Source organism: Anomalospiza imberbis, chromosome 5 (assembly GCF_031753505.1).
Source record: "Anomalospiza imberbis isolate Cuckoo-Finch-1a 21T00152 chromosome 5, ASM3175350v1, whole genome shotgun sequence".
NCBI lineage: Eukaryota > Metazoa > Chordata > Aves > Passeriformes > Viduidae > Anomalospiza > Anomalospiza imberbis.
In genome coordinates, this window is record NC_089685.1 from 66,318,900 (window position 1) to 66,339,794 (window position 20,895).

The 20,895-nt window shown below is 47.3% G+C and overlaps 1 protein-coding gene across 1 annotated transcript; it reads left to right on the forward strand.

The window, feature by feature from the left end:
* The first annotated feature begins 16,001 nt into the window (after positions 1-16,001).
* Positions 16,002-19,103, forward strand: CDKN1B (cyclin dependent kinase inhibitor 1B). Its single transcript, XM_068191690.1, has 3 exons — positions 16,002-16,917; positions 17,462-17,592; positions 18,949-19,103. The coding sequence occupies exons 1-2, from the start codon at positions 16,443-16,445 to the stop codon at positions 17,581-17,583; spliced, it is 597 nt and encodes a 198-aa protein (XP_068047791.1). The 5' UTR covers positions 16,002-16,442; the 3' UTR covers positions 17,584-17,592; positions 18,949-19,103.
* The last annotated feature ends 1,792 nt before the right edge of the window (positions 19,104-20,895 follow it).

Here is a 20,895-nt window from a genome sequence, read left to right on the forward strand (position 1 = left end):
TTTTGGCATGCCTAGCCATGAAAAGTCTTTTTTAAACTTATTGGATTTGCCATGTGTCGAGTAATTCTGGTTTCTCTATACAAGCCTGACTATCTGCATTTGGCCAGAGATATCCCCCAACCACAACACTTCAGAGCAGGGGAAGGAAAAACAGCTCCCTCTTTCCAGTATAGGCACTGGTCCTGGGGTGCTTATGTGCTTAAGGATACTGCAGCAGCTGAGTGGTGCTGAATAAGGGTTGTAGGACCCTACCAGGAGCTGGTCAGCCTGATTTTCATGGATTTTCCATTTGACCTAAAGAGACAGCAAGAGGTGCACATTGCAAGAAAAATGACTTGTGTGTAATAAGAATCATTTAAGTAAACTGGTGACTCAAGTAGGCTGAGTAATAGGATAAAGGTGGAAATGTAAGGTTTGTAGCCATGGCCATTTGTTTCTGACAGCATCTGTCAGAAATAAAAGTTCAGGAGCAGGCAGTTGCCTTTACAGGCTTTAGTCAGAAGTGGCTCTGGTCGGAAGTGGCTCATTCTGGCTGGGTTGTGAAGAGCAGGGGTGTGTGTCAAGTGTGAGGTAAGGGGGAGTGTGAACCCGAGGTTCTGTCTGTGCTTGGTAGTTATCCCCAGTGTAACCCCTGGGTTGGGCATGCTGCCTCCTTGCCTCTGGCTTGGTACCTGGATGAAAGGCAGCCCTTGAGGCTGCAGCTCTCTCTATGCCCTCCTGCCAGAAGGAGACGGAGATGTGCAGGAGCACTGGGCTCTGAACAACAGCGTATGAGAGAGCTGAAGAGCAGCTCAGTGGGAATGGGCAGCATGGATGCATTATTAGTATCACTGCATAAACACAGAGTGATGCATATGGGAAAAAGCCTCCCATGGAAAACAATGAGCTAAGTGCTCACCACTGTCATGGAGGAACAGTCGTGGGCTGTAATACAGGAATAGGGGTCAGCAGGGGCCAAAGACCTCGACTCATTTTACAAATGACATCTTGTCAGAAATCAGAAATGTTCACCCTGCCCCTCTACAAATCTGTGGTATGCCCACATCCACAAGCAGTTCTGCTCTTCTCAGCTTGGAAAAGGCATGTGGAAATGGAAAACATTCAGGGAAGGGTGACAAATGTGGTCCAAAGTATGGGATGTATTGCCATTATGCAAGCATTAATTGAACTTGTTCTTTGAACCTTCCCTAATTCTACAGCCTGGAGAGGACTGATTGAGGACATCTATGATAAATGCCAATAAATTCACGAATGTCTTGAGGGGATGATTGGCCACTGTCTCTTGCAGGACAAAGCAAAGAGCTGTTACGGGGACAGGTCAGAATAAACAAGGGTGAGCAGTTTTTTCCACCAGCTGTATTATCCCAATTCCCAAAGGTACACGTTTCCAGTGGAATTCCCTCTGATAATCACCCAAATTTATCTGAGGTGCTGTTGTTTTATTTTAAAAAATCCAAACAAAACCAACAAAAAAAAAAAGCAACAACATAGCGTAAAATATGGCATGGAAGGTGATCTCTCAGGTCAAAGTGGTTCATCGTCCCTTAGAAAAGTTTTCTGCTATTAGATTTATAGTCAACAAACATATTTGGTCAATTTGCATGAGTTCAGACCCTAATGAGTTCAGACTCATCCTTTCCAAATGAGGGCTTTTCATCTGCATATCCTGGCATATTCTATTGGAAAGGAGAATCTAGTGGTCCTGTAGCAACAGCCTAGTTCTCTCAGCAAATCTTTCTGATGCTTCTTGTTCAGGCACCTCCAACTCCTAAAGGTGGAGATGGAAAAGGTCCAGTAGTTAAGCCTTCCTGAGGTGGGATGTCCAAAAAATTGCTGCAGCTGTTCTATAATGACACCTATGACTGTCCCAGCTCCTGCCCACTGTCAACAATTCTCATTTGCTTTTTTAAGCTTTCTGAAGGCAGTGTTAATCCCATGCATCCTTCTAACACAACAAGTCTACTTTGCTGCAGTGGAAAGCTGGGCATAGGCACAATTGTTTTTCTTGAGACAGTATTAAAGGCTTTTATTCTGGGCTCAAGTGTGGATCCACTATACAGTCTTGTCACAAATCAGGAGCAGAAATTGTCTTTCTTTGCAGGAAATCTAACCTATGTGAAAGTGCCGAATACTTACAAGCAGGGAAAGCCTGTGAGCTTGGTCCAAAACCCTTAACCCCTGGCAAAGCTCTCATTTTGTAACGTGACTTGAAAGATAAACTAGTCTAACAGGAGGTACGAAGGTAAATTAAAGCAGGGCTGTTAATTTGGAGTGGGTGTGACTCTTTTGAAATGGATGAAACTGCCCTTTCTTTACTGAGTCTGGATTTGCTGCCTTTCCCCTCCCCAAAACCTGTGGAGGAGCAGGTGTCCCACTCAGCTCAGGTGGGAGCCTGAGTGTGTGTCCTCAGCTCTCAGTCCTGCCCTTACCTCTTCTTTTTAGCAAATCAAATACAAGCCCAAAGGAATTTTAACCTGCTGGTTTTGTTCTGTTAACAAACACTGACCACAAACCTGTTTTTCTTGCTTCCTTGATAGAGAGGGAATGACAGCATATGGAGAGAGAACTGATGCTTGTGCTTGTGGAGGTCAGGAAGGCTGGAAGGGTTAAACAGGCCTGGGTTTGAAAGCAGTGGAGAAAAAGAGCATGACAGCAAAAATTATTAAAAATAAAGCCAAAACATGAAAACCAAAGACAGACTTGGGCAAAAGTTTTTATGGGAAGAGTCATATATACATATGGGATAAATTACAGAGACAGGGCATGGAAAAATCCCCCATCTTAAATGTCTATTTTAAAGCAAAAGAGCAAGGGGGGAGAAGAAGAGACATGGGATGTTGCTAAAGAAACATGATGAGAAAAACAGTGGAGGAGCCAGCAGGAAATGGCAGTGAAAGAGCTGCCAGCAAAGGACTGGTGGGGCCAGTAGTGCTCTGGTTTGTCCAAGGCCTTCGTAGCACCTTTCCTGCTCAACTTAATACGGACACACACGGAAAAGAGAAGTAAAACACCTGATCCCTCCTTGGGGGAACTTCTGTGGACTGCAGGGCAGGGGGGAGAAGTAAGAGGAAGGGAGCACAGTACTCGTTGCAAAACATTCCCCTTGGTTGCCACCCAAGAATTCCTATGGGAACCTAAGGTACTTATGGCATGTGTCGAGCTAAAACAAACCTTATCTATGCCACCGAAAATTAGATCTGCACTGATTATCTGCACACACTGATGAGAGCAGCTGCACCCTTGACTGCTCTGGTTCATACCTGCTGTGCTCCCCATGTTTATCCCTGCTTCCAGCCAGGTCTCATCGTGGCTGCAGCAACAATGCTGAACTTAGCTTGTCCTTGTCTACACTTGCAGCTAATTCACATTCAGCCCTGGTTCAGCCGCCCCTGTTGCTGACACCTGTTGTCAGCAGTCGGTAATTTCTTTTTTTTAGGACAAGTCTACATTGCCCTGGAGCTCAGAAAGGGCCTTAAATTAGACTTAATTCTATTCAGATGTAGTTAGCAGTATTTAATTAGCACAGTCCCAAAGCAAAAGTCAGTCTATTCCTTGGATCACTGGAGTATATTCTGGATACTTTCCATACTGCTGCAGGAGTCTGACTTTTATTTTTTTTAATTTTTTTTTTTTTATTTTCTATCTTAAGCCCAAAAATGTGCTGGGGCTTTTCAAGCACTTCCAGAGTAGGGGCCACATCTTAATAGACAGATTCCTTTGCAGATGGCTTCCTGCTTGTTTGCAATTGCAAAACTCCACTGAGGCAATTACCATGATTGCAGACATGGGAATGTGACATTAGGAAAGCATTTAATGTATTCTCAGCATCTGTTACAGTCCTGCTGCAAATGGAAAGCTCGGGGAGATGCCAGCACTATGGGCAAGACTACTTTAAATTGGGCTGACTAGAAGCTCATATCCAGTCTGAACTCGATGTGCAGGTACCCTCCAAAGCCCACAAACAGACACAGGCACATCCAAAGGGTGATTCACTTATCCCAGCTGATGTTCCAGAAAAGAGGGAGGACTTGTCTTCTCATGGTGCTCCATCCGGTGGGAAAATGAGTAGTTCAGAGGAGGAATCCCATTTTCTGCAGCTAAAATGAGGTGACTCAAACCCTGTGCTCTGTGATAGCTGGGATATTCATAGACCACTGCAAACTGCCCCAGAAATGACGAGCCAATGCTATTTCACCTCTATGGACTTGAAAGCTGACAAACTAGGAGATCTGCTTGCCAGAAGAGTTCAGTTTCCCAGAAAGTGACACAGGAGCTGGCAAGAAGGTACTCTATAGGAATAAGGAGAAAGGGGGATGTATTAGCAATAATGGAGACAAATCCCAGCCTTAAGATTAAAAGCCTGAGCTGTGTTATCCAAATAGAGAACAATGCTCTGGAACTATTTCTTTTAACTTTGCTGCTTCTTCATCAATTTCTCCCTTATTTCTATGAAAGTGCCTACACCACATGGCTAGAACATCATGCTACTTTAATCCATTTTTAAATGGATGTTCAGAGAAGACTATTGAACTGCTTATTTTAGAGCCTGTTAGCTCTCCTCTAGTGAAATATTTTCATTTTGCATGACATAAATAAATATCAGAACAAAAGAAATAGAGAGAATTAATAACATATATATTCATTTTAAAAAGTCCTGTGTTAGGCCCTGAACTTGAAACAACCCCAAAAGACAAGCAGGAAGCCCCCAGGCGACCTGGGAGAGCTTGTTGGTTGGGGTGCAGGTGGGATATGAAATGGGAGCTGATGGTGGAGCTCTGTGCTGTGGGAGAGGACACAGCCATGATTTGAAGGGATTGATTCCTCATTTCTGGAAAGGGTTTGGGCATCTTCATGGCTGCAGATCTTGAGAGGAAAGGCTGCTGAAATGGTGCAGACTCACCCAACTGAGATGGGTCTCCCACACAGGCTGAGTTCCACAGTTTAAAGATATTTCACTTCCCTCATCCCTTCCTCCTGTGGATTTTGGGGCTTGTGCAGAGCTGAGTGTTCCTTGCTATTCTATGGTTTCCAGAAAAGCCTGCAGCAGCCATGGGTGGTGACTAGAGCAGGTCTTGAGAGCAGTAGGTCTCAGGCCAGAGCTTCCCACCTCAGCCTTTCCTACTACTCACCTACTTGGATCCTTGCTCAAAGTGCTGCTTCAGCTCCTCACATGTCCGCTCACATTGTGGGGGGCACTGGGATCCAGTGACCTCACAGCTTGTGAAAACGTCGCATTTCCTTTGGGGGATCTCCCCCTCATGTTGCATAGAAATACCAGCTGGCAGGGACCAGCTGAGGACAGGGAATTCCCTCCATGGCTGAGCACCTGGGGCCAAGATTCAGTGCCTACCATTAACTGACCTGTGGGTCCAGCCAACACCGCTGTTGGTGGGGTTGTGCTGTGAACCAGACCTGGGAGCTACACTGAATATTAAACAAAGCCCCACCCTTTATTACTAATTTAACCTGAGGCACTTCCCAGGCCATGCTAAAACCTTGTCCAAGAGGAGCATACACTCCACTGAGGAAAAACCGGGGTGAAACCAGGGTGAAAATGTGCAGCTGGAAATGGTGATGGTGGAAAAAAAGTGACTTTGAAGAAGTTTTGTTTTGGTGAGCTTTTTACAAGGGTCTAGGCCTAGATTTTAAGAAGTTAGCCTGAAGCTTGTGTGATTAGTTTCAAGTCAGCTGTTAAGGACAAACACACTGCTTCTTTGAATTGAAAGTATCTTTGAGTACTCAAAGTACTAAAAGTACTTTTGAGCCTTTGAGTATCTCAATTTGTCTGGCAGAGGGAATCCCATCCCCTATAAACACCCTGATAGGGCACCACCACAGAAATCATCCAGCTCACCTTCCCCCTTCTCCAACTCTCATTCCCTCTGCTAGCACAAACATTAGTTCTGTGCTGACACGGGTTGGGGAACTAGTCTTGTCATTACTAATGAGTTTAGCATCTTCTTTCCTTCCTCAGAAAAGGCCACTTTTTGACCTCCCTTTTCCTCAGTGGTGAAAGTGCAACAATTTGTAGCAGTGCTGCAAAATAATCTGGATTATTTCCCTTGCACAACCCTTTTATTTTTGTTAATTTTTTTTCTTACATTTCAGTTTCATTTTAAAGGCCTTGCTTAAAGTTGATGTAAGAATAAATGGCAAAGAATGGAAACCTCTTAAACTGGCTTTGTGACATTGTAGTTGTGGAGGGGATGGTGCAGTAAATTGTAATGTTTAACTCTGCCCTTCTGGGGCCAGGAGCTCAGCTAGGGGTTGCTTTTGGCACTGAAGCCCATCGCTTTGGTGTGTGCCCATCTGCAGGATACACCACGCTGCCCACTCCTCCTCCAGGATCTTGGGGAGCTCCGTCAGACCGTGGGGCACATGGGCTTGCAACAACTCGCTTATGCAACAAAGGCTGTATCTGCTTGCTGCTGCCAGATTGTGGAAATCTGCAAATAATTGCAAAGTCTGCCAGTTTAATTGGATTGTGGTGTATTTGCACAGATGGGTGAAGTCTTCCAGGCCAGTATTTTCCAGAGTGACTTAGCAGTCTCTCAGCTTTAAGGTACTCAGTATGAGAGAACATAGAAGCAATGGGTTTCTGTGGATTTTTTAAAGAGAAGCACCCCCAAACTGAAGTAATCCAAACCATCATTCACCTAGAAATCCCTTGCCATAGAGACCTTGAGATGGGGGATCTTTCACAGTAGCTTGATGTAAGGCAAACTAAATTCATAAAAATAATACAAGACATCTTAACACATAATTTCTTCAGCAGAAAAATTCAGTGTGAATGTGTATGTATGCAAGCATTTTTACAGGAAGTATGATGAATAAATGAATATTTGTAAAACAAAGGGAGGAGGAAAAGAAAGACATTTTATTTCACGTACAAGTCGGCTGTTGTTGTTATTTTTTTTAATGAGGTACAAAATGTTACTGTGGAACATTGTCCCTGTGTGCTCTGGCCCTTTTCCAGGCCTAGAGTTCAGTACTTGCTGGGGAAAAGAAAGCCTTGTACTTGACTTTCTGAAAGATAGGCCATTATCGCTTGGTAGAGGTCAAAAAGGAAAACAATCAAATTACTTATTCATTAAGTAAAAATGCTCAGAAGTAACTAGCCCTCAGGGCCCAAGCTATAGGTACCCAATATCTGAATGTACAAAATAAAACCAGTTTATTAGCATTATCATTAGCTTTATCTACCAAGAATTAGCAGGGAGACAAGAAAGCTGTAGAAGATACTTCTGTTCTCACCAAGAGATTCCACTAAATCAACGTTACAAAAATCTGCAATTTGTAAGAAGAAACAAATGGCTATTTTAAAACATTGTTAGGAACATTCACAGAAGCGGTAGGACCAACTTAACAACACTTCAATTAAATAGAAACATTTTTCACAGGCAGCCAAATGATGTAGTTACATGATATTGATGTAACTGTTTTTGAGACTATTACCTTGGAGGTCTTCACGACTTTAATGAAGTTGAGGGCCCTAGTGCTAAAGTCACTCTTGAAAACAGAACTTCAGTAGGTTTGAACCTAACCTAACCTTTGAACCCTTGGAAAGTCTTCCCAAAACTTCTCCAGATCATATGTCCAGAGCTGAAGTCCACTTCTCCCTTGTGTAGCCAAAGTGGACCTCAGCTTCTGGTGTGAGCACTTATCACTCTTCTGCTGTGTCAATTAGCTTTTGTCTTAAATCTCATGGTGCTGAAGCCATGCTACTGCTAGAATCCTTGAATCTTTCCTTCACAGCAGAATGAGCTTCTGGTTCCTGTGGGTAAGGAGGAAGCCTCAAAAGAGCAGAAGAAAATATAAAGAACAACAACATATTATTTTTTGGAAAACCCAGCATTATGAAATCCCTGAAGTGACTTTGCACCCTCAGAGACATCCTAACCTTCCCACTCCCACTAGGCACCCTGAGAAGGCTTCTTGCCAACCACCCTCTAGAACATTACAGACAGGTTTTCAAAGGTGTTACACACCTGAATGCCTTGGAGGAGCTGGCCCTGTCTTCTCAGCAGGCTTTATGTGGCCTGTTGGGTGGCTGACCAGGCTCTTCTGTGTGCTGAGAGTTGGGGTTTTTCTTTCTAACTCTGGGGCTGAGCAAACCCACCACACCAGAGTGAGGCAATCCCAAGGCAGGGTCTAGCAAGGTCTCACAGTTTGCTCTGAAGGCTTGCAAGAAAAGGCTCCCTACTGGCCTGGGACGCTCTGGCTGCGTTCAGGTTCTTCAGCCCCCTTGAAAAAATAGAGTGCTGTAGGCTCAGAAAGACACCCACAGGGACAGATGAGGGCTTGGGTTAATTTTTGGTTGTTTTCACTGGTTTTGCAGGGCAAAGGAGTTCTGAGAGGTTGACCATGGCTTGAGAGTGCTGGAGACCACCAGGAACAGAAGAACTTCTGTAAGGACATTGTTACAGAGATCCAAGGAACAATTTTTGAGTCAGACCATAGCTTTTGCTGCTTTTGTGATTTCCCACCTGTCTTTTGCAGGCTTGAGGTGGGGGAAAACAGAAGAAAAGGAGGATTGCAAGGGCCTCTCATAGTATTAGCTATGTTTCGTTGCTGTCCTTCAAGTCAGTCATTACATATAAACTGCGATATTTGTGATGATAACTTTGTCCTTTGCAAACATCTTGAGTGGATGTTATTCTCAAATGCCTTTCAAACTAGAGATAACAAGGTGACAAATCCTTTAAAGTGATGCTTTCAGGTACTCCTCTTTGAATAGATGTCCCAATTTAGCTGCTGGCAGCCAGAACAAACCAAGCAGCATGTGAGAGTCAAAATCACAGCAGATTAGGCTTCTGTTTAGAGAAATGTCTAACTCCTTACGAGGGAAACCCAGAACAAGTGCTGGTAAATAAAAGGCCTCTCTTTTTCCATCTTTCTCATAAGCCATTGAAATCATGGCCACAGTGCATTTTGCAATAGACTGGCTTCAGTGAAATAATGTTTGCTTTTTGACTTGCCAGCTTGCTCTACTTTTTTTAGGCTTGGCTGGTTTGGGTCAGTCATGAACAGGCTCAGGAGCACTGATGCAGCCCCTTGGTTACTGGGCTCAGGAGGCTCTTGCCCTGTCAGGACCATCCTAGTGGGCTGGAAGGATGGTGGTGGAGCATGTCATTTTACAAGGGCCTGGAGTCACAGGACAAGGGGGAGTGGCTTCACACTGACAGAGAGAAAGCTGAGATTGGGTATTAGGAAGAAATTCTTCCCTGTGAGGGCACTGAGGCCCTGGTGCAGGGTGCCCAGAAAAGCTGTGACTGCCCCTGGATCCCTCGAAGTATCCAAGGCCAGGCTGCATGGGGCTCTGAGCAAACTGGGATAGTGGAAGGTGGCCCTGCCCAAGGCAGGAGGGTGAAAAACTGGATGATCTTTAAGGTCTTTTCCAACCCAAGCCATTTTGTGATTCTTTGATTCTCTGAAATGCCTGTCACCTACCTCATAACAATTTTCCCACTGCCAGATGCTTGCAGAATCTACTTTCCATCTTCCTCTGTAATAACATCCCATTACTGTAGGTTAATATCCTGGCTTTTGCATCCCGGAGCTGTACAATTGCCTTGCTAGGTTGGTTAATACCAACGAGATCTGGTACTGTACAAACAGAGTGTTTCCAACAGCTAAAAGTCTAAACAGATTAGGAAGAGGGTGAGGGAAGAAATGGAGGTGCCAAGAGTTGCAGCAATGTGCATGATATGGCCAAGGGAAGCCAGAACCAGAACTCAGATCCCAAGCCCTGATAGTAATCTGTTACTTAATGCCATTATTGTGGTATGTGAGATGGGTCATCTTCCTTAAAGGGTTTAGAAAGTAGCCAGACCAGTTCCTCCGTTTATATAAGGAAGATGTTTGTAGACCTCTTGATCCTAAGGCAATTAACACAGCCCATTGGGGAAAGAAAAAAAAAAAAAAGGAAAAAAAAAAAAAAAAAAAAAAAGACAAAAATAAAAAGAAGGAAAAACAAGAAAAAGAACAAAAAGAAAAAAGAAAAAGAAAAGAAAAATATAGGTGAAAAAGAGAACTGGGCTAGATTCTCATGTAAACAACACCCAGAATGCCTGAAATTCTAACATATGCAGATGTTTTTATGTCGGGGTATTTTTTTGCTGAGCAGCCTCTTTGTGTTCAGCTGTAAGCATCACATTTACATAGTTCTGTATTTCTGAAAAAGCCTGTTGCATGAAGTTGGGATCCTACCAAATGAAAACAAAACACAACACTAATGAAAAATAACAAGCTCTTCCAACAATGTTCAGTAACTGACTTAGAGGTTAGTGCTGTGTTCTGGGAAAAAAAATTATCCAGGCACCCTATAATTTCATGCATTTCATAAAAACGTTAAACATTTCAGAGGAACATAACACATGACACATGGTGTTTTTCTTTAATGAAAGGCTGTAAGAAATAGTGCCAGCATCCCTTCTCACAGATGAACGCCTTGTGCCAAGAGCATTGCTGTACAATGTGTCATCACTCGGGAACCTAAAGAATTGTACTTGAGAAAACATTCCTACAAAATATCATTCCCTTCCCAGAAAGGTTCACTTCAGGCGTTGTAGAAAAACAGAACAACTCATTTCCACTGCACATAATTCTTCTGTTGGGAAACTTTCTTAAAGGCAGAGCAAGGGGCTGGAAAACTCTTTAATCTCATAGTGACAATAATAGCTCCTGGTTATTGTTGGTACTCAGCTCTTGCTTTGGGTTTTTGACACTCAGAACTTTATAAACACAGAGTAGTTTAATCCTCTCCACACCCTGAAAAGGGAGAGGGGGAGAGGGAGAAGGAAATTGAAGAAGGGGAAGGGGAGGGAGAGGAGCAGAAGGGAAGGGAAGGAACGTGGAAAGGGAAAGGAAGTTTAGGTGCCGTAAGAAGCCTCTAGTTAAGACACTTAGGTTAATAATTTGCTATTCTAACAAAGTGGCATGGGTTATATGATGTATTAAATGAGAAGTTTTACAGACATGGAGTTAGACTGAAGATTATTTTTTTTCATATGGTATGTTTTCTTCAGAGAAATTAGGTCACTTCACAGCAAGTAATCAATTTACTGATTTAGGCCTCAACTCAAACAACAGTAGTGTTTGCTGGGATAACATAATCATGTGTAAGTGTGTGTATTTATTTTTAGAGACTGTATATTAACATCCTCTTTCTTGTTCCTGGCTTGAAAAAGGAGAAGTTGGTTACCCAGAAAAGTGCATCCATCACTGCTAGCTGTAGGACACTCCTGGCTTCATCTGTGCTTCAGGGGCAGTTCAAGCTTGCTCCTATTTTGCATGTCAAACAAAATGAAAAACAAAAATAAAATTGTCTGAGGCAGACCAGAAGAGACTTCCCTGAGACAAAATCAGGATATTTTGGAAGGACTGCTCCTTTAGCAAGTCAAGGGAAGCTGGTGACAAGCAGGGAGTTGCAGAGAGTTCTCTCTTTGAAGAATGAGATCTCTCTTTGGAATGAATACTCTCAGTGCTAGTAATTTAACCTGTATCTTCTGCAGACATAACTGCGTAACCTGCCCTATTGTTATAGCACAGAAGAGGCATTTCTGACACAACACCTGCCTTTTAAAACAAATCCCATTAAGGACACCCTCAAATCCCCTTAAGGACACCCCAAATCCCATTAAGGACATTCCCAAGCTGTACCTGCAGCCAGCACCCCCACAAGGACTCAAAATCCCCTGGGCTGGTCCTGGCTTCTGAGCCCACCCAAGGCTGCTGCAGGCGCTGGCAGGTCCGGGACCCCTGGGCACCCCTGGCCCCACCTGCCGAGAGGGGAGCGGGAGCGGAGCCCGCGGAAGTGCCGGCAGCAGGGATGGGAGTGCGACCTGCCCAGGGACAGCCCAGGCGGGCAATGGGGACGCTGCCAGCAGCCAGGTCAGGTCCTGGCGCTGGCCTGATCTCTGTCCTTAGGCTCCCTCTAGAGTTTACAGCAAATGAGCAAAAGGTCTCAAATGCCACTTGAACAGAAGGGTAGCGTCTCCTTGCCCCCCAGGGAGTGCTCTGCTCCTGGGCCCTGCTGGATCATGTCCCAGAGCCTTTGTACACTGAAGTGGCTCTTTCCTTCCTGACAGTCTCTGCTGCTGAACCTTACCGGGTCCTAATACTGCCCAGAAGGGAAGGGCTCCTGTTAAGTGAATACTTGGGGCTTGCACCCCAAATCTCATGGCAGGCTTGCCCCACATCTCTTGAAGGAATCAGCACTTGGCGTGAAAACCTGGAGAGATAGGGAAGTGGCACTGGCTCAGTAACAGCTGAGGTGGGTTAGGAGAAAACCTCCAGATGGGTCTCATGCCATATCCCTGCTTTTTTCATCCTTGACTCTGGAGGACACATCCTGGTGGAGGAGCTCAGGTATGATTCCCAATTTCCCCCCTCTATTTGCAAGGCAATATATAAAATCCCAAGCAACCCAGATACTTTGTGTGTGCAGTTCGGATGGGCTTTGCTCGTTCACGGGACAGCCTTATAAAGTGCTGGGGAAGGAGGGTGGCCAAAAACGAGACGGGAGGCTTGCCTAAGCGATTCTGGAGGAAAGAAAAACAGCGAGCAGCTCTGCCAGTGGAAAAGCCCAAACAAGAGCGAGGAGAGGGGTAGTGAGAAGAGAGGGGACAGGGTGTCCAGAGCCTGTTAGAAGAGCCAGGATATTCTTCGCCCAGACCTCCCTACAACCACTCCTCCCTCCTTCCTGCTTCACTCCTCCAAGTTTTATTTGGGGTTTCGTGTTGTTGTTTGTTTTCCTTTTTTTCTCTAATCCTCTCCTCCGATCTTTGACTGGCCGCATCTTCAGCCGAACCGGCCCCGGAGCGGGGCAGAGCCGGCTGTGGGAGGCTGGAGCTCTGCGGGGGAGGCTCAGCCAGGGCCCCCGTCCCCACCCCGCACCGCCTCCCCCGCAGCCCCACTGCTGTGCCCCTCTTTTGCAAGACGATGGCGCTCTGATCTTTCCACAGCTTCACTCCGGGATTTTGGAGTATATTTTTTCCTGTATTTTTTTTTCCACGTTTCACTGCTACTACGGGCGGGCGGCTGCCTCTGTCCCGATTTGCTGCAGCCATCGGGGGTGCTGACTGTAAACAAAACACTTTAGATCATGGCAAGGTCGCTGCAGACACAGCCTTTTTTTTTTTTTCTTTTTTTTTTTTTTTCTTTTTTTTTTTTTCCCTTGCAGCCGCAGCGATTTAAGGTGGATTGCCGAGATCGCATGGAAGAGGAGGGGGGACAAGCCGAGAGAGCCGAAAGAACGGCGGGAACCAACCCCGATCCCCGAGCACGGCCGCGGATGCTCCGGGGATGCGGATGCTCCCACCCCGAGGGAGATACTCGGATTCTTTTTTTATTTTTATTTTTATTTTTTTTTTTAATTTTATTTTATTTTTCTCCTTCTTTTTACCCTCTTTCTTGATGTTTTGTCCCAGCGCGACCCTAACGTTTCCGGCGGCACGGGCTGGGGGTTGTGCTGTCCTCAGAAAGACGCGCAGCTACCGCGGCTGCGGGGGTACGCCCTCTCCCCTTTCCCTCTCCCCAGTCCCTCTGAGAGCGAGGCAGGGTGATGGAGGAGAAGGGATAGAGGGATAAACCGAGGGGCAGACCATTTCTCGTTCATTTTCTCCGTTGCTTCCATCAGCGGCTTAAATTTTTCGCGCCCCTCTTCTCCTCCCCCACTCCCCTCCTCCGCCCCTTTGGATTTAATTATTCGTACTCAATATACTTGTACAGCATCCAGGGACTCAGTCTCAGGCCCTTGTGCTGAGGGAAGTATAAACAGAACAGCAACAAAAAAACCCCAGAAGGTTTTTTTTTGTCTTAAAGTGACTTCTTTTTTTTTTTTTTTTTTTTTTTTTTCTTTCTTTTCCAAAGGCTTCAGATAAATCAGTTCTCTCGCTTGCACTGCCGTCATTTTGCTGCTGCTTTACTCGTGGGGTACGGAGTCTTTTCCAGTATTTGGAAACCCACACTCCCCACATTTTTTTTCTTTTTCCTAGTTTGTGTTTATACTCTGGTACAACTGTAATAATCCTGCAGACAAGAGGGTTGCCTTTCCCTTGTGGATTAGGGAGACAAGCAGAGAATCGCAGAGAGCAGAGAATGGGAACTCCTCACCTAAGGAGTCTCAGGTGGGACACTCAGCAGGTTACCAGCAGGGAAGCCCCCATCGGCAGGATGAGCTCTGGGCATCCTCAGACACTTTCTGCAGATCACCTAGTCACAGCTTCCTTGTGTGGATCAACAAAACAAGCTCAGTGTCCCTACACCTGGCAGAGAAAATGAATCTTGAAATGGAGTGTCCTTGCTGTTGACAATGGAAGTCAAAGACAGGAAAGCCTAGAGAAATGAAGATGAAATCCTGCAAATACAACAGATGCAGGCCCACTTTTTCCAGCTGATGGAGTTTTATCATGGACTTGCAACTTCAAAAAAACATTTCAGATCCTGCAGACATGTGAATATTAGCTTTAATTTTCTGTGAGTGAATTGCTGAAACTTGTAGTTTCAGAGAGCAGTTGGAAAACAACTTCCAAGTACTAAAATCCCCAGCATATAAATAAAAACAATGTGGCTAATAATGTATTTCAACCTTGTGGTTTTCACACTAAGCTAATTTTTTTTTTGTTTGTTTTCTTTTTGGGTTTTTTTTGTTTGTTTGTTTGTTTTTTGCCTGTACACATAATTTTTTTTCAGCTTGGGTCTGATGATACTGAGATTACTCTGCTGAGTTGTGTGGGCATAAGCTGGAGCCCTTGAGTCTGATGATGGCCAGCAAAGTACTGGCCTGGGTTTGAGCACTGTGTGAAGTCCTCTGTTGTGTCCTCTCTCTCTCCAGTGCATCCTCCTGTTGAGTCCTCTCTCCAGTGTGTAAAAATCTCCATGTCTTCAAGGCCAAACCTGATGACTCATCTAAACCAGTGAAACCCAATTATATTGACCCTGCCTTGTTGAGATAGCTTGCTACTTGTGTATCCCCCTCACCCTCCCAGAGTGAAGTTTGGACAGGGTTGCTCTTCTTGCAAAAGAGACCTGCCCAGATGGATTGGTGTGAAGAGCCTTCAGGGCCCGCCAAAGATTCAGTCACCGCATCTGGGCACCTGGAAATGTCATTACCTTTAGTGCCTGAGAGAACCCGCAGTGTCACACAACACACAGGGGGGCTGACCTGCCTGGTGAGTGAAGATGGCTGTGGAAAGGGCTAGAGAAAAGGGGACCAGAGCGGAGTGCACAATTGCTCTTATGTCCACTACACCTGCTCTTACTATCCGAGGAAGTTGCTTAGAAAATCCTTGGCTGTGACTCTGCTCATCTAATCTTTTGATCACACAAATAGGACAAACCCCAATGCTATATATCATTTAATCTTTTGAGCACACAAATAGGACAAACCCCAGTGCTATTTTCTTTCCCGGAGTAGCTGACATCTGAAATCCCGGCAGATGTTTTTTCCGAGACATTTCTTAACCTAGTCCTCTCTCTGCCGAGAGGGCAGATGATCGTCTTGGCACTAGGAGCCACCAGCCCATCTCTGCAGGCAGTGGGCTCAGGGTGCTGGCCCCCGCGGCATGCCCTGGGGTCGTCAGCCTGCCCACTAGCCCCGAGCTTGCCCCCAGCCCCGGACCTCATCGGGGACGTGTCGCCAGAGTCCAAGCCGGGCAAACCAGAGCGGTGGGACGCTCCTGTCACAGCCCTGACTCAAAACCAGCCGTCACCATTCCTCAGGCACTCGGGCCAGCAGCGGGATGGGGTGCGTGTTTTTGTGGGGCGGCACAAACCCCGCCGGGCTTTGCGGGCTTTACAGAGGGATGAGAAGAACAGACTCAGCGCTGCCGTCCCACCCCTCTCATTTTCCCCTCCGCTCTCGGCTCGCCCCGTCCCACCTTTAGAGCCGGCGGCGGCGGCGGGGCAGGGCCGGGCGGACGGGGCGGCGCCCGCCGCCGTAACCAATGGCTCGGCCGGGCTGTTTAAATAGACTCGTCCTGTCAATCATTTTCTTCTTCGTCAGCCTCCCTTCAATCGCCATATTGGGCAACCGAGAAAAGGGCTCGTCTCCTCTTGTTTTTTTCCGTCTCGCTTTTACTACGCGGCGGCGGTGCGATCGGCAGGGGCATCATCAGCACCAGCGCCATCGCCATCGGCGGCGGACCGGCACCGCGGGGGCAGCGCCGCGCTCCGCTCCTCACCCGCCCGGGGCTCCCCGGCGGCGGCAGCGGCGGCTCTCAGGGCTCATCCCCGGGCCGGCGCTTATGCAAGGGCGCCTCCTCGCCCCTTCTCCGCGGGCCGAAGGCGAGCGAGGCCGAGGCAGGGCCGCAGCGCGGGGCAGCGGGGAGCGGAGGCGCAGAGCGGAGCCGCCGGGCGCCGGGAAATAAAGGGCGGCGGAGGCCGCGGAGAGAGAGCAGCGAGAACAACAACCGCCGCCTGGAGCCACAGCGTGCGGGGAGATGTCAAACGTCCGCATTTCTAATGGGAGCCCTACCCTGGAGCGCATGGAGGCCAGGCAGTCGGAGTACCCGAAGCCGTCAGCGTGCCGGAACCTCTTCGGGCCGGTGAACCACGAAGAGCTCAACAGGGAGTTGAAGAAACACCTGCAGGAGATGGAGGAGGCGTACCAGAGGAAGTGGAATTTCGATTTCCAGAATCACAGGCCGCTGGAAGGCAGGTACGAGTGGCAAGCCGTGGAGAAGGGGAGATCGCCCGACTTCTACTTCAGACCCCCCCGGCTACGGAAAGCCGTCTGCAAGTCCGCTGGCCGCCAGAGCTTGGATGTAAACGGGAATTGCCAAACCGTGGTTTTTGTCGGTTCTCAGGGAATCTCAGAGGACACTCACTGTGTAGCTCAAAAGACTGATGTTTCAGAAAATCAGACGGACTTAGCAGAGCAGTGCACTGCCCAGAGGAAAAGACCCGCAGCCGATGGTAACGTACCCCACGGCTCTGCCCCGCGTCCCACTCGTGTCAGCGCCGGCGTTCCGGCCTTTCCGCCTCTGCCACGCGTGGCACCGGCTCGGTGTGCCCACCCCTCCCCTCCCGCCCCTTTCCCCCTAAAAAAAGCCTGGGTAGTGTCGGCAGTCCCGGGGGTCCCGCCTAGAGTGGGAGCCGGTAGATGATTTGCAAGAACGAGCCCTTAGACGCGGGTCAGATTCCCCGACCCCTCGCCGCCCCACTGCGGGGACCCGGGCTCCTGCCCAGATCGGAGGAGGTTCACAGCGTCCAGCAAAAGACGAATATGGATTTTAGCCGAAAAGGGGGAACTTGGGTCTCCTACCTAGGGAGAAGCCCATCTCCCCACCCCCTGCTCGCTTCAAGCAGCTGATACCTGACATGGGGATCTGGGATTATTCCCCTCGGCTCCATCTATCCCCCCTGGATGCCAAGCAAACATCTGGAAGGGAAATATTTTAATATCTTTCTCCCCCCCCCCCCCTCCCCGCCCCCCTCGTTTTTAATTTCCCCCCCCTAGATTCCTCTCCTCAAAATAAAAGAGCCAATACAACAGAAGAAGAGGTTTCAGAAGACTCTCCCAGTGCCAGTTCAGTGGAGCAAACACCCAAGAAATCAAGTCCGGGAAGACATCAAACGTAAAGCGTTTAGGTCAGTTCCCTTTAGGGTCTGGCATTAGGATGCAAGTAAGGGAAAGAAAAGGTGACCGAGTGTCTATCCCGCTTCTCTGAAGGGGTGGGGAGAGGGCTTCGAGCCCCTGTGGGCTCGCCGAGGGATGTTTTCTCCGAGGAAGGGTGGCTTTTCCCGAGCACTCGGCAATGGGTGTGTGTTGGAGGGTGGGGAGTGGGAGGCGCAGGGCTTGTAAAGAACAAAACAAGGAGCGAAGCCTAGCCTGGGCTCGGCAGCGTCAGGGGGCTGGGGCAGGGGCTGCGGTGGGACTCACCCTGCCTTCCTGCGGGATGGGCACCGGGGCCAGGGAGGGCCCTTTCCCAAGGACCGTGCGGGTGCAGAGGTGGAGTTGGAAGCGCGGCTGGTGCATCGTGTCAGATGCCAGCGGATTTCGGGGGACTTTCCCTGTCCCCCGCCCCCGGGGCTTTTTCACCTCCACGGTCAGCCTTGCCGTCGCATGTCGCGGCCACCTCGCACTGCGGGAGAAATAAGTCAAGAAGTTGGGTTTAAGGGGAATCCGGGCACTTTCTCAAAATTCGAGCAATGCAAGGTTGTTTTGGTTTTTTTTTTTTGGGTTGTTTCCCTCCCCCCCGCCCTTTTTTTTTTTTTTTTTTTTTTTTTTTTTTTTTTTTTTTGTGTTGTTTTGGTTTGGTTTTAGAGGCTGGCAGGGGGAAGGGAGCGGGTTAATGGGAGGCTGGGTTGTGCAGTTTTTCTTTTCTTTTCTTTTCTTTTCTTTTCTTTTCTTTTCTTTTCTTTTCTTTTCTTTTCTTTTCTTTTCTTTTCTTTTCTTTTCTTTTCTTTTCTTTTCTTTTCTTTTCTTTTCTTTTCTTTTCTTTTCCCTACCCCCTTTTTGTTGTTTTGTTTTAAGGCGAGGGCTGGTGCGGGAGAGTTGGTAAAAATCGCGCCGGCGGTTTGGGAGCCGAGGTTGGGAATGAGGTTTACAATAAAACGATTTGCGATTGTGCAGAGAGAGAGATTAAGCTGTAAAGCAGAAGTTGCAACAAATTAGTCCCGCTGGGGTGAGCCGTGGGCGAGCGCGGCCACGCGAATGCTGCTACTCCCGCCCGCTTTTAGGGGTGGGGGCACGGGAGGGGTCACCCCGCGTTCCCCGCCGAGGGATGGAGGGTCCGGGCCCGCTGGCAGCGGTACGGGAGCACGGCCCGGGGCGGGGGGGCGGCGGGGGCCCCGCCCGGGCTGGGCCCGCCCGCCCTGGGGATGCGGTGTCGGTTTGAACCGGTTGCGCCGCGGATCGCGTTTCTTGTCGATGTTTTCTAATCGCTTTCCCCCCTGTCTTTTTTTTTTTCTTTTTTTCTTTTCCCTTCATTATTCCCGTTGCAGAGCAGACGATGTGCGCGTCTTCGTTCGTCGGGTGCGGCGGGCGGCGATGAAGAGAGGAAGATGTAAAGTCGTAGCGGGAAAGGAAAAAAAAAACACATATCGCCGATCTCCGGGAGATGGAGGTCCTGTACAAGCACTGAAAAAAACAAAAACAACCAGCAACAAAAAAACAGCAACAAAAAGCAAACAATAACACTAAATTTTAGGCACTCTTAAAAGACCTGCCTCTAAAAGCATTGGATGTAGCATTGTGCAATTAGGTGTTTCCTTATTTGCTTCATTGTACTACCTGTGTATATAGTTTTTACCTTATGTAGCACATAAAACTTGTTGGGGGGGGGGAGGGACTGGAAGAGGGTGACTGATTGGAACTTGCTTTCACAATCTAGCAAGCTAAGAAATCTATGAAGAGAAGCAGTGTAGGTTTTTTATTACTTAAAGATGTATTGTCCCTTTAAGTGGGTCCACAGTGTTTTTTCTCCCTTTTTAAAAAATTTGTTCAGAATTTTTTTTTAACGTATCATCGTGGCAACTGTTAAGAGAGATTATTGTGAAATTTCTTCCTCCGGCATTGAACTGAAGAGGTGGGAGCTATGATATTTCCGTTATGTAGTAGCAGAAGTTCCCTGCCCTCCCACCCCTCCAAATCCATATACCAAAACTGATAGCCTGTAAAAAGTTGTGTAAAAACATCCCACCGGAATACATTTCCTGATTATTTTTTTTAACCTAATCTGGAAGGCTTTTGCTCTGAATCTGGAATATTGTTGTTTTCTGATCTGACCCACTTCCCGAAGTGTTTGTGTGTGAGAGGAAAAGGGATACTACATCTTTAAACAGTATTTCTACGTTGCCTGTGTACCTGTATGTAAAAATAAAAAAAAAAAGTTTGAAGTGTACCTGTGTACATAACTCTGTAAAGACACTGAGAAATTATACTAACTTATTTATGTTAAAAGATTTTTTTTTAATCTAGAAGACAATATTTTTTCCCCAGAAAGCCAAAGTGGCATGTTTTTGTGCATTTGTAAATGCTCTATTTGGTAGACTTTTTAGAAAGTTTTTTTTTCTCTCTTTTTTCTTTTTTTTTCCTCATAATTAATATGGCTGTGCTTAAAAGATTGCAGACTGAGCCAATTTAATTTTTTTTTTTTTGTAATGTGTGGGGAAAAGAAAAAATCCAGATTGATATTGTTTCACATCAAGCAATCAATAAAGAAAACTGCCATATATAAGAAATATGGTCTTCATTAGTGTGTGTTTCAACGTCCCTCAGCCTGGCACAGGAGGAAATAAGACTGCAAGAAATGGTAACAGTTTTCCTTTGAGTATCCATCTCTTCGCGGGTCTCTGGCGGAGGTGAAAGTAAAGGATGCAGCACCCCTAGTGCAGCGATGCTTCATGGAAGGGTGCTCAGGCATTGGAACGACCTGCCCCGGGCAGTGGTGGAGAGACCATCCCCGGAGGGATTTCAAACACGTGTGGATGTGACACTTGGGCACAGGTGGGTTAACAGCTGGATTCAAAAGAGGGCTTTTCCAACATAAATGCTTCTGAATCTCCTCTGTGGTAATTGGAATGATGTGCCCTCTTGGTGTATAAGAGTGGAATTTCCTGTGTCAAAATGTTTTTGGGGTTTGGGGTGGGGTTGTTTTTTTTTGAGAGAGAAGAGGTATTTCTTGCGCTTAGTCCTCTGACTCCTAAGACTTCAAACTCGAGCCCAAAAGAGCACCTCCCGGGCCGCCATCGGAGAGCCAGCGCATCCCCGGGATTACCCGAACTTGTCCCTCCGTCCCTTGGTGCCGGGGCCCGCGCTGGTGACCGGAGCCCCGGGGCATCTTCCTCGGGCGGCCGCTCGTGGCTATCAAAGATGGCGCCTCGCACGTCCCGGGCCCGGCAGATGCTGGCGGAGGCACCGGCCGCGCTCCGCTGGCCCCCCAGCACCGC

Excerpts from the sequence above, each read along its gene's own strand:
- CDKN1B (XM_068191690.1), top strand. The coding sequence starts at position 16,443 with ATGTCAAACGTCCGCATTTCTAATGGGAGCCCTACCCTGGAGCGCATG. Across the intron at positions 16,918-17,461 it reads GAAAAGACCCGCAGCCGATG|ATTCCTCTCCTCAAAATAAA; the intron begins GTAACGTACCCC and ends TCCCCCCCCTAG.